General features: G+C 45.9%; 1 protein-coding gene across 2 annotated transcripts in view; it reads right to left on the bottom strand.

Moving 5' to 3' along the window:
• Positions 1-13,972, bottom strand: part of rarga (retinoic acid receptor gamma a) — a 42,235-nt gene that overhangs the window by 23,088 nt on the left and 5,175 nt on the right. Inside the window, exons 1-2 of one of the 2 annotated variants that reach the window (XM_053424569.1) lie at positions 13,577-13,771; positions 5,968-6,342 (exon numbers count right to left, since the gene is read on the bottom strand). In XM_053424569.1, coding sequence (XP_053280544.1) covers positions 5,968-6,136 — 169 coding nt within the window. In that variant the 5' untranslated portion in view covers positions 6,137-6,342; positions 13,577-13,771. Of the gene's footprint in view, positions 1-5,967; positions 6,343-13,576; positions 13,772-13,972 lie in introns of those variants that run through there. The other variant, XM_053424570.1, reaches the window with a different exon arrangement.

Genomic DNA, 13,972 nt, shown 5'->3' on the forward strand with positions numbered 1-13,972 from the left:
TCTTGGCCATCTTTCAGCAAAGTCTCTTTGACTCTGGTCCTTTTTCTCTCTCCCTCTAACTGCTCTGTCATGACATTTTGCTACACATGTTCTGTGAGAGAAAAAAAGAAAGACAGATCTCTTAATTGTTGCTCCAAACATAAGAAACCCCCATCTTGTTCTGTCATGTGCCTGTGTGCCCTCCCACGCCTTCTGAGGGCCCGTCTCTCCCTTCTCGCCATTGCACGCTCTTGGTCTTGCACGTGCCCACAAAGGCCCTTCTGAAAACAGACACCGTCCATTTTTAATAGTAACCTCTTTATCTTCATCTGTCGTCATGTCGGAGCTGCACTGAGTGGCCTCTCCGTTACGCGCAACCTTTGCCGAGTTTCCGTACAGCAGGCGCAAGCTAGCACGCATACACAGTCGAATACAAATACACGCAAAGATGCAGCAGGTTTCCAGCACTTACGGCAAATTGGCTCCAACTTGCGGAGAAGGATAACCAAAGGTAATCCAAAGAGGAGAGAGAGGGAATTTAAGAGGCAAGCCGAGAGGGTTTAGGGGGATATCATCCGGGGGGAAGATATTCCACTCACTATCACTCACAAGAACATCTTCTGTGGGAGGTTAAATTTGTCTGGAAAAACAAAGTGGACCTTACTGTCCATCACCTCCCCCTCATCTATTGAATCATAGCCAGCGATGTGAGGGGAATCGATTTCCAAAAAATTGAAAGGGCTAGAGCGCCTGTCATCTTGAGGCTTGTGGTTGCCCAGGGAGATGAAAGCAGGGATGTCAGGCCATGCAGAGCTGTTTATTAAAGCAGAGGAGGCTCCAGTCACACTGATGGATCAAGGACGCAGCCAAACAGCGCCACACAAGTTGCCATCACACACAACTACACACAAGTGGTGCAGTCCTAGCATTGCTAATTTGCTATGTAGAACATGGTGATAGCGGCAGAGATGCCAGCAAAAGCAGATGGCTCTATGATGCTGCTGTTTTTCTGATGAAAGTTCAGCATTCATAACATTTGATGTCAGGGTCAAATCTAATACTAGCACTGATTTAGTTTTATACCTGGATGCTTCATAATTTAATGAAGGACTTTCTTTCATAATTGGAAACGGAACCGATCCAGAAGTGAGCCGAGACAGATTTCTGAAAGGATTTTGATACAATGTTTTCTTTGCACAGAATGGAAGGATGATCTAAAACCTCAGATCAGTGATAATAGTATTGATACCTATCAAAATACACATTGTACATCACTACCAAATTACGAATCCCTTTCACTATATGGAAACTTCCTATTTAAATCCTTTAAATGATTATCAACTGTATGCGATGAAGGCATTTGTAATAAATTGACCCTGGATTGCACATGTTGCCAACAACAATTGTAAATCTCGAGTTAATCTGTCATTCTTGAAGATTTCTATCTAAAATACTGTGAAATCATTTGTAATGTGTCACTCTGGGCTCGGCCCATTTTGTCAGCACAACCAATGAATCTGACAATGATCGGTAAATGCCACTAAGATTGGCGGAGGTCAACGATGGCTCCGCTTTGCTCTCAAAAGGAAACCCTTCAGTGAACACTCACACAGGAGCAAACAGTGAGAGAAGAACAACACTGTGATGAGAGTTTTTGTCTTTCTGTGTCTATCGGGAACCTTGTGCCTTGAGGGAAGTGAGGGGTAGCGGGGCTGAGCTCATCATTTTCATATCCATACAAAGCTTACTTTCTCTTTCGTCTCCCTCCCTGCCTTCACTCAAATATACAGTATGCCCACATGAGCACACACACATATGCACCCAGACAAATCCAAACCCACAGCGTCAACCACATACCTACAGACCTCCATCCAGGATAGGCTGAAACCCAGCACTTCAACCTTTTTGAAAATAAATCAGGCGGCACAATGCGCTGTTTGTGCTCAGCTTCGCCTTCAGTGCAGCCGGCTTCACTCTGTGAGTCGACATCCTTCCCTGCTGTCCCTCTCCACCATTTAAATGTTCGCTTTTACATTCCCTCTCATACCACATTTCCCACCAAAATGGCTCCTTTACGCAACTCCCCAAGCTCCCAAAGCCAACATGACCTCCTTATGTGTGTGTGTGTGTGTGTGTGTGTGTTTGTGTGCGTGCGTGTGTGTGTGTGTGTGTGAGAGAGTATAAGAATGCAATGAGTGTTTTTAATTATATCACTCTGCATGAGGATATTTTTTTTCTGCTGGGACATTTTGCTCCTTTTCACAGCCTCTCCTATTTAATGGTTTGTGTATGTGTGTGTCCGGGTGTATGCGTGAGTGTGTGTGCAACTGTGCACACATGGATGCATGTGTACATGCATGGCAGGCAATATGCTGCTCTTTATGTGTGTGTATTGCATAAAGATCCATTACAAACTTTACACAAACAACTTTTCACTTTGTCTCCACCAGAGGCACAAGTGAGCAGACTCCGACAGCTTTTGCACAAGTTTCAACATGCTATTCATTCCATTCTATTAATACAATGCTTTTAATTTCATCTCACTGTGATGCAGCTCAGCCTCTCACAGCTGAGCCCCTCATGAGCGCTCGCTTTCCATAACTCGGCGTGAAGCTAGAAATTATAGTTTGAATGGAAAGTCCGAGTGCAGTAAAAGGACTTCACGTTTTGGTCCGAGCCATGTGGGCTGAAGGAAATGACCTACCAGCTTTTCAAAACATCCCTGTGGCTGGGTTTGGGGCCAGGGCTCCGGCCCTGATCGGTGAAAGCTTAGAGAGGTGTTTCAGGGCTCAGTGGCGATGTTATCACATAGTAAGTGGCCTTAATGGGCTTCCAACTGTTTGTTTGAAGGACTCCCATAATGACAGGGATCAACTGATAACGGCCTCCACTCCACGCTGCACAGAGAGCCGTCGGAGCCTCTCATGGATGAACTAACGCCACTGCGCCTTCATAAAGATATGGGTGGTGGGGATGAGTGTCTTGCAGCACACCCACATGGTCAGTGAACCTCATTCACACATGGTTTAAAAGTTGAAGTGAAGCGCTAAGGATTTCCAGGTCCACTTGCTTCCTTTGCATTAAGAGCTGAGCAAAGTCAACTATCTCTACATGTGCAAACACAGTCCGCCTATACCCCATCCCTCCCCTTTCCTGTCTCTTCCCACCTCTGTGCAAAACAGGTATTTCCAAAGACACTCTGGTGCCAAAACAGAGCGTCGCCACAAGAGGTGCGCCAACCTGTCGGCACAACGTGCACACCCAACAAAGGTAGGTGTCACCCGGACTACCTTTCTAACAACAATTACACACTAAGCTCTGACGCCGTGCATCAACACGGAGCTATTTACTGCACACACAAGCACGCACACACACAGAGAGAAATGTCCACAGTGCTACTCCCTTTATGTGGAAGGTATTTTTTCAGTCTGGCCTACAGACAGCCCTGACAACAATGAGCCGGCCTGTTAAGCCAACTCCTGGAGAAGAAGTAGAAGAAGAAAAACAGGGCCTGGGGAATGTCTAAACCAAGGCCTTTTGTCTTCCTCGCTCACATTTAAGAGAGTGGGGATTGAGACCGCTGTCAGTAAAATGACTTGTAACATTCCTTGTCAGGGGATACACCAGAAGGATGTTTTAAAAGGCGATGCTGACAGCTGGGAGTTTTCCACCAAGGCAAAACCTTAAACTGATACAGAGTGTAACTCAATCAACACCAAAAGTTTTAAATGGTTAATTGTTAAAAGTCAGAAAAGGCTATAAAATACATTGGTTTAAAATATTTTTTTTAAATGAAAAAGTCAAGAGAATTAGTATTTTCTGCTGACCTAGGCAAGCTATTCTTTGATAAGGCAAATAAAAGTTGAAGCCTTTATTTAAATAAAAATAATTATTTTTTAATTTGTTGCTCATTTGAGTCTGCCCTAATCAAATCCATAATAATCATGATTCTAATACTAACAATGTTAAAGAGCAGTCCAACACAGACTTTGATTTGAAAGACAGGAACACGCTAATATTGACATTCAAATTGTATAAAAGGGTCATTCTCTTCACATAAAGCCGAGTTGAAGTGAATTGTCACGATGATCCCGACTTAATCTTTGACCCCGACCTTGTTTGGGCTCTGACACAGACCTTAGACCAAATAAGTGCCATCTTTAACCCCGCGAACGACACTGCTGCCAGTGTGGATGTGTCAGTACAAGCAGCCATGTATGAAGTCCCAGTGCATGTGGTTGCCTGTGTCTGTTTATGCTTTCAGATACTTTTGTCTCAACTCATGCCAGTGTAAAAACCAAAAAGGATCCATCTGTCAGTGCTGTGGGATTTCGCTCTGCGTCAGGAGTATGTTTCTCGTTTTTCGATGAAAGAAACTCTGTGCGTGCGTGCGTGCGTGTGTGTGTGTGTTTGTGTAAGTGTGTGTTTGTGTGTGTGAGAGAGAGACAGAAAGTGTGGGAAGAGTGTCTCTGGTGGTATGTTTGCATGTGTGTGTTTTCCTAGCAGGGTGTGTACTTGGATTCCACCACATTACCCCCAGGTGCTCTCTCTCTCTCTCTCTCTCACTCGCTCTCTCTCTCTCTCTCTCTCTCTCTGGTTCTGCGAAAATACCTTTAGGATTAGGTGGGCAGCAGCAGCAAAAAAAAGGGGGGGTTGAGCGTGGGGTTGAGAAGACTGGGTGTCAGGAGGGGGGTGGTGGGGGGGCGAGGTAGTGATTGACAGCTGAAAGGCTGGAGAGGTGCTCAGGCATGCTGCGGTGGTGGGGGGAGAGAGGGGGACTGCACACACAGGCTGGGGGCGAGGGGGGGGGGGGTCTCTCAGGCTCTGCACTCAGCTGTTGCCACCCACACCCATTATTATTAGTCCCTCCACCACCTACCACTCACCACCACCTGCCGACCCCTTAGCGCTGGGACCGGATAAGGTTTCTCCTGCTTACCTTTATCTCTCTTTTCTCTCTCTCTATCTATTTTTCATCTTCTGCGGTTAATTATGCCACAGTGGTTTTTTTAACACTTCCTGTCCATCAATCCTAATGCTGATTAAAAAGGTGTTTTCGACAATAAGACATTTATGTCGGCAGTGTTTGTGTAATCTGCCCAGTTTTTCCATGACAGAAAAACACACTGGATTGTCAACAAGTTCCTCTTTGTGCTCTTTGCTCTATACATCATCCCACCCTTGCACTTCAGAATACAACAGTGCCCCCTGTGGTCGAATCGAAAATGACAAGTCATAAACTACAGGAGCATATTAGGGGTTTGAATGCTGCCCTCAGCTTCAGCTCACCTTTCCCTCCTTACTACACGTAGTATATTCATTCAACAAATAAGTAAAAACATTTTTTGTTATGTTTGTTGATGCTCTTCACTCTCGTCACCTCACACTGAAAGAATGTTGTTTTGTCTCTAATTGCAGACTTGTGGGTTCCTGGCCTCACAAAAGCTCTGTGAGAGATCCACGCACGTACACACATGCACCCACACCCACACCAACACACACACACACACACACACACACACACACACACACACACGGACACACACACACACACACACACACACACACACACACACACACACACACACACACACACACACACACACACAGAGTGAGAGACACCAGTGCACTTTGTGGTCACAACCACACCATCTACAAGCATCTATAAGGAAACCACAGCAGCAAAGTAATCATTGCATTGATGAAAGTGGGCTTTTACTTCATAGTTTCTTTGGGGGATTTTTTTCCCTCTTTACTTACCACTCGTCCTATATCACAAACAGAGCCTAAAGTTTTCCGTTTCCACAAAATTACCCATAATGAAGTGCAATTTAAATTGTTGTATTCTCCTCTTTCCAGTGCAAGCCCAAATTGTTTAATGTAACCCGAATGAAAATGACGGTGTGGGCCATGTGTGTAGTTTGTGTTGAAATGGAAAAAGACATACGAGACACAGGAAACAGTCGAACCGTGATGGAAACTACTCACAGAGAGCGGCCATCTCTTTGGGCAGGTCAGCACCAAATCTCCCAAACAGGCTGGTGTTGGCCAGCAGGTCGAAGGGGGAGTGGCTTCTCATGGAGTTGAAGGCGAAGGGGTAGACAGCAGGTGGGAAGCCGGTCATGTGACCCACCTGCTGTTCCCTGTTGGTAGCCATGGCGACAGAGCACCAAGGGGTACGCAGCAGGCCGCGGTGCGAATGTGACGTCTTTCAAAACACCGGGGAAATCCTGGTGGAGATGTTGAAATCCGTGGCCTCTTGAAGACCGTCAGGAGGGGGGGAACTGATGAGCGATGACGGGACTTCGGGTTTTATTGAGGGAAGGTCAAATCCGCTTTAGAACATTCATCAGATCCCTTTTTCTGAGAAGGAGAAGGGAGAGAAAATTGTTAATTTTTCAAACTCAAATGTTTCACCACACAAAACCAGAGGGGTAAGTGTTTCTGACATGAAAATAAAACCAGCGGTTTGTGCCGAGGTCCTCTGTGGACTCCACGAAACACAATTCACCTCACATCAACTCTCGTCCGTCTATGTTCTGGGACCGAGAATAGTTTACACAGTTATAATGAAGGAAGGATGTGCAAACTTCATCCCAACAGGTATGAGAGAATGGGAAGGAAGGAGGAAGCGCGGAAGACGGCGAGAACCAAAACAGATAAAGACGTGAGGGAAAAAGAATGAGTGAGCTGTGAGAGGAAAAGCCAGAAAAACTGGGCCTGGGCGAGGGGAAAAGAAAATAAGAAAGAAGTTTGGAAAAAGTTATAACAGGGAAGAGCGGGAGGGAGCGAGGGAGTTGGGGGGGGCGAAGAGAGCGAGAAAAAGAGAGAGAGCTCTTGTTCCTGCAGTTTTGAAGAGCTTCCAGACTTCTACAGTGATTCCAGGCTATGCCATATGATTTAAATCACCAGAACTCTACTATAAAGAGCTCCTCTGTTCCTGCTGCCAGCCTAGCACAGCAGCCTGCCTCTCTGCCTCTTTCCCCCAGGACCAGAGGCCCAGACACGGGGTCCAGGGCATGAAGGGGGGGGTGGGGGGGTCGATGGGGGTAGGGGGTAGGGGGTAGGGAAAATGAGATCCACTGATTGCTAACTGCTGCTGTCACTTCCAACTATCTTCTCTTGAGGTCAGGCTCCGATCCCACAGAGTCGTTTTGGCTCTGGCCTCCTGCAGCCGGCTCGTCACTTTGACTCCACACAGTAGGCAGAGACAAGTCGGGCTCAAGTGTGGACAAGGCTGCAGTTATGCCTTCCTGTTAATACAAGAGGAGGAAAAATCCCACTAAAGCCTCCCATTTTCTTTTTTTTTCATGTTTTCCTTCTGCCTTTCGCTTCCCTAGCGTGATTTCACGAGTGCGTGGTGTGATCAGCTTGTTTTTTAAAATGTGGCTTTGAAAAAGAGCCGAGCCAAGGAATTTGGAACTGCTGTGGCTTGTGAATCTGGGGAAAAAAGACAGGGGGAAAAAATCTTGGTAGTGAATTTGGTATAAACAAAGAAATGTGGAGGGGAGAAAAAAAAAAAGAAAAGATCTAAGGGTCAATCAGTGAACTGCTGAACTGGGTGAAAAAAGTGTAGAGGAACAGTGACAGGGTCTGGGCACTGGGGGGCACTAAGAGGTGGCGCAGTGCCCAGGAAAAACAGCGAGAGATTTCCAAGACGCACACATATGCACCACATAGTCTGAAACTCATACACATGCAATCAAGGACTGAAAAAAAGAGCCCCCGGTCTCTCTCTCACACACACACACACAAACACACACACTCACTCGCGCGTGCACACACACAAACACACACACACACACACACACACACACATACACACACACACACACACACACACACACACACACACACACACACACACAAACACACACACCTCACCCCCTTGCCTTTTCCAGGGCTCTGGCTCCCTCCCTGCCTCTCTTTCTGGCTCTTTCTCTTTCAACAGAGCCAGTTAATTACACCCTACTGCTGCAGGCAGCTTCAAACCACCACTAATTTAGAGTTCCATTACAGTAAACTGTTCCACATGTGCATCCAGGGCCCAGGCAGGCTCGGGTGGCCACGTTTCAGGAAGGAGCAGCCGCCGATAGGCACCCACCCCCATCCTGCCAACACAGCCTTACTGCCATCTTTCTTTTTCTTTTCCTTCCTTCTCTCCTCTTTTCTTGCTTTCTGAACTTCCCTCTTTTTTCAGCCTGCTCCTCATCCGAGCTGTACCTTTGATTTGATTTTCCACACCGCATCTCCGCTCTATAATCATGTCCTTGTACCCAGTTCTCCCCTCTGCCTGCCCCCCCCCCCCCCCCCGCACCCCATCTTCTACTGCTTATACAACTTGTACCATGACCCTACGTAGAAGTTCCACTGTGCCGCTTGCACACAAAAACATCACTAGACATTTTACAGTGGGCCTAATGGGAGAAAAAGTACGGATTGGAAAAACAAAACTGCCAGCAGACTCATAATGTGTGTGTGTGTGTGTGTATTATGAGTGTGTTCTTGGCCAGCGTTTCGCCCGTTTGGGTATCTGCCTCATGAACTCAAACCAGGCCCCATAAAGGCAGCACAATCTGTCTGCGAGTGCTGGGAGAAGAGAGGAGAAATGAAGAAGTGTGAGCAGAGAAAGAAAATCCAGCCAGGGCGTCCAACTGTATGCATGCGGCTTTTGTACTCCCACAGGAGGACACAACAGTAAACTAATCCAGAAATTATGACCAAGCATGAGAACCATACCTAAGTAATCCGCTGTGTCACTGTATTCAAGTCTCGAAACAAAGGAAAGAAGAAAAAAAAAGAAACTCAGAATGGAGACAGGGGGAAACATCATTTAAAAATAAAACCCAGCGACTTTTCTCTCCCCAAACAAAGTAATGAATTAATAAAAGTGTTGGCGCCAGTGTTTTTTAATGAGTCACATCAGCCCAGCAGCTTTTTACAGAGCCATTTATGTTTTATGTTGGGTCCTGTGGTAGGCTCACTTCGCCAGCCCGTCTGGGGCTATAAGGGGATAAGGGGAATTTGGAGTGACCTCATCCCCTGTTAGCCAGGGCCAAATGGGCATTGAGGGCCTCCCCACTTCCCCTGAGCCTGGGGGGCGCACAGGAGGCAGCAGGCGGCCAGGCAGGCGAGGAGCACCAGGGCCAGCGATGGGTGGGTTCACGGCTGCTAGTGCTGCTGGGACTTTCCGTCATTGCCTTGGAGGTGCACTGTGGCAGTTTAAATTGACTCTGGTTGTTCTCTGTAAAGAGTGTCAGACCTCACAGTAGTTCATCATGTTAGAGCAGACTCATTGGTTACACTTGAGATAATCCATTGATTTTATCAGGACAAGATGTCGTGTAGCAAATGAAATGAAATCAATCAAGTCAGCGATTTGGAGCGGGAGCTACAAGGCGAGGCACGCTTCGAGAGAATGAGATTTTCCTTGTTTGCTAAAGAGTTTGGATTTCCACTGAAGAAAAACGAAGAGAATCAAGGAGGAGGAGACAGAAAAAAGACAGAAAGAAAGAAAGAAAGAGAAAGAAAGAACAGTTCCCACAGATTGAATGTCTGTCAAACAAAGGGTATCAAATCCTCAGTGAGCAAAACAACAATTGCACCTTAACCGTTGTGACACAGTGAGGCCCCTCAGGCATTAAAGACTGTACCAAATAAATCAAAGCATCACAGGAAGCTCTGTACCACACAGCTTATGGATTTTTTAGTCAGCACAAGAAACCACAGGTGATTACTCTGCGTATAGGAGCAGAACTCCGGGTGCCGTGGCTGCCCCGCTTTGTTTACCAGAGAACGTTTCTAATTCCAGTGTAGGAAAGCAAAAACAAATTTACAGTAACTGCGTGTGAGGGTATATTGAGTTATAATTGTGTGTTTTTCTTTGTGGATATTTGCCTTTTGAAGTCAAAACTTTTTACGACTCTCCTCTTTGCAGCGTGGTTCTTGCAGGGACTTGTTTCTGTAGCACTTTTCAATCCAAAGTTTTCCTGGAGGCAACAATATACAGATTTCTCCGATTTTTTTTCCGCACGGTAAAAAAACTAAAAATATGTGTCAATCAGCTCACAATGAGATGCAAGTCAAAACTTTAACTCAAAAGGATTTTATTGTTAATTCCCAGCCTGGAGATACTGTACCGTGTCTCTGGGCAGGACAAGCTTGGCACAATCACACAGTCCTCTCCCTCTTTTCTCCACCTCTGACTTGCCCGCTCCTGTTTTGTTACGAACTGCGCATGTCTCCCAGGCACGATCTTCCAATTGTCAAGGAGAACATCACAAAATGATTTATGCTCAGTAACTTCGTAAAGGGAAGCGAGTGGAAGCGCAGGGGGTTAAGTTTAGGTTTTGGGTCGGGGATGAAGTCATTCTAGCACAGCAGGTAAACAATGATTTTTTACAGCCAGCGTGTCTTCCCTGAGTTGACAGACTGGCTTTTCCAACTGCTGGGAGCCAAATGGACATTTAGTGTCATTATCGCTGCTACAATATGAGCAAACAGAGCTGCAGAATTGTTTAATGGGCTCAGGGCTGGTGAAAAAAGGATAAAATGCTCCGAGCGAAACTAGATCAGGACAGCGTTATCTGATCTGGTTGCTGGCGTCAACAGTATTTTGGCTGTGAAAACAATATCCTCAGCACTATTATCTGATACAAAGCTGTCAGCTTCCAGTCTTTCAACAAGTGGTTGGCTAATGGCTCTGAGAGAGACACCTAGTGACAGACAGTCCAGTGTCTCCAAACAGATCTGCATACCAACGCCTCAGACTTGTTTGACATCTGCCTGCTCTCGGCATCGCACAAACTCGTCTTTGCTTACAGCGACAATGCAAAGTAGCACCTCTGTGTAATCACTTGTCACGTCAAGACGTATTGTTTTTCAGGAGTGTCACTTGGGAGTGTCTTTATGCAATCTTTAATCATTAATTGCTCTTTTCTTTGTTTAAGTCGAATGCCACATAATGAGCCGGGCTGACTTGCACTGGTGGAGTGAGGTATGGAAAGAGTGAGAACTCAGTGAGACAGAAAACACTTTGTGACATGATGAAGTCATCTGACAGCTTGATGTTTCCATGATGTGGTAGTGCTCTTTGGAGTACTCCTCATTGAGACTGCAGCAGTGGGTCCAGCCGAAATAAGCAAAACACACAACAACAGGAAATGGGCAAAGACGTAATGGTGAGAATCTTTGAGAAATAAACTGCGAGCCAGAGAGACAGGAAATCAAGTAAGTGAAGAAACTGCAATGTTGCCAACAGTGTGATGGCCTCTCTTCTAGAAGAGAAAAATAAAGTTGGCGCTTCTACTACATCTCAAGCAGTCTGTGTATTCACATCGGCAACTATATGACCGTGTTTCTCCACCTTCAATCCGGGCCAACAAAGGATAAAGAGACAACTAATGGATGGGTTTCACCACTTATAGCCTCGGGAGTCAAAGCAACATTCAAGACAGCAGCAGGCCCAAACACACACACACTCTCATATGAAAGCACAACATGCAAGGCAACACACATTCTTGCAAGTCTAGCATTTGTGCCGGAATAACTTTTAATGAGCGCTGGGAGGCAGGCCGAAAATGTAAATCCTCACAATCAGAGCGGCACACCTGCAAAAATAGACAGAGGAAATGGTGCGCAGATAGTTTCCTTGTTAATTATAGTGTGGCAGCGGAGAGAGCCCCTCGATTCCCCTTACAACCACCTGTCTAACTCCTCCCCACCACTTGGCCTTAATTGCGATAGAAAATTCCAGAGAAAGACAGGTATCAACAACTCCCAGATTTAGCGCTCAAAGGGCTGTCACGGAGGAGTTTGCAAACAGACGCTTTTATGGGTCAACCATTGTTCCAGAGGTTCCACCTGAAATGCATCAACACACAACCCAGCAGGTTTTGCACTTAAAAAAAGAAAAAAAGACATACACTGGTAAACACGCATGTAAGTCCAACAAAAAAAGTTGTTTATTGTTGTTAAATACTACTTTATTCTGTGTTTCTCATACTTTTACTATATTTTTTAAGACATTTAACTCTGCGATCCACACCAGACACGTCTAGGTTTAAAGCCCAGACCGTATGAATGGAAAACTACCAGTAATCACAATGTGCCAAGACAAGAAAGAAGGTCTCATTCATGCTTTTGTTCTTAAGAAGCCATTTCTATGAACATAAAGCATGTGTGTTATAACTGATGCCTGCTGACAGAGAGTACGTGAGCACTGACTCAAGAATTTTTAAGGCCGCTTGATGTGTAAATATTTACAACAACAAAAGGGGAAGAATGTTTCAAGTGAGGCGAGATGGCGCTACAACACAACACACTCATGAACACAATTACAGGGAACATGAGTAATGAGGCATACACATCTGGAGCATATAACAGCAAGCACAAATAATAATTGATTCCAAACTGTGACTGAAGACAAGCACAAAGCTGGGACTGAACGCCGCGCTGGTGAAACGACTGTGTATGGACAACCTGTCCAGGAACAAATAATAATAAGGACCCGAGGGGTGGTGCTCTGAAGGAAGGGATGATCTCTGCTTCTTCCACTCCAGATGTCAGCGACTCTGTGTCAAACTGACGGACCACATGAGAGCACAGGGCTACAAAAAAATAGCAGCAGCCTTCCAGCAGGAACCCCTCACTCAGCTGTGCGGCCGATTCTCTTCTTTTATAAATCACCTCAAACTGTCCCTCACACTTATGTCACGTCCACCAGGGGAAATAAGCGGCGGACAGCAGGTGCAGGGCCGCGGCAGTCCAGCTGCAGGGTCCTACCTAAAGACCAGTGAGCGCTGGAGCAATAAAGCAAAGCTCCACTCTGACATTAGCCACTTGGATCTTTATCTGATATCCAAATCAAACGGCACCAAGCGCAATGTGCTACACATGGCTGTTAACAAGTGGAACCTGTTAACCTAGCGCATATGCCAGCGTCAATAAATAATCTTCTCTGGCATGCTGCGAACTATGGGAACACAATGAATAAACGTCCATGTAAACTTAGGCCAGAGCTGCTGACACACCTCACTCCACAGGAATTAGCCTCTGTTCTTTAAACTGTGGAAAACAATGCGTCTCTATTCCAAATGTTCATATGTTGGTTGAATGAAAAAAAATAACAGGTCAAGGACTGGTGACTCCTCTGGTGAGTACACATCAAACACATGCAAGCGTGTGCACACTAACACACACACACACACACACATATGCTAATAATAAAGCGCTCTACAGGCACTGGGTAACGCATGAAACTCATTAATAAGCACACATGTTCAAGTTGTTTTCTTTTAACGCCGGGGTCCCATTTATGACACAGAAAGAAAGGAACATATACTGAAACCCTGCATGCAAACAAACATGTGGACGTTTAAGTGTTTACACATGAGAATCTGCTCAGATTTCAGGAAAACAACGATTGATTGTCGCAAGGCGTCTCAACTCGGTTTCTGTCATCAATTAAAACTCTTCCCACTCTCTCTCTCTCCCTCTCTCTCGCTCCTTCTTTCTCTCCTTTAAGAGAGAGAGAGAGAGAAGGGTGAAGGAGGACAAACAATGGCTAAAGTTATAGTTTGTAAGCTTTCGGACTCACCCCCTCTCGTGTTGACGAGGCCGACCGACCGTTCAAGAACCTGAATGGTCCGATGAGCGGCGCGAGCCCAGGAGAAGGAGAAAAGATGTGTGTACGTTCATCAGAGTCCTTCTGACAGCAAAGACAGAGCAGCAATGAGTCTCTCTCTCTCTCTCTCCCTCCCTCACTCACTCTCTTGCACCCTCCTCCTCCTCCTCTCCCAGTCTCTACCTCTTAAAATCACTCCTTCACTCCCCAAAGACAGACGCACACTCACTCGCTAAGAAATAATTACGCTCTCTGATTCATAAAGCCTTCCTTTGTCACGTGACCCAACACTTCAAATATACAGCACATTTTTTTCACACGCCACAAAATGCCTGCAGGGAGGAAAAGGCCCACAGAGCCTCGGTTTCT

Source organism: Pleuronectes platessa, chromosome 6 (genome assembly GCF_947347685.1).
Source record: "Pleuronectes platessa chromosome 6, fPlePla1.1, whole genome shotgun sequence".
Lineage (NCBI taxonomy): Eukaryota > Metazoa > Chordata > Actinopteri > Pleuronectiformes > Pleuronectidae > Pleuronectes > Pleuronectes platessa.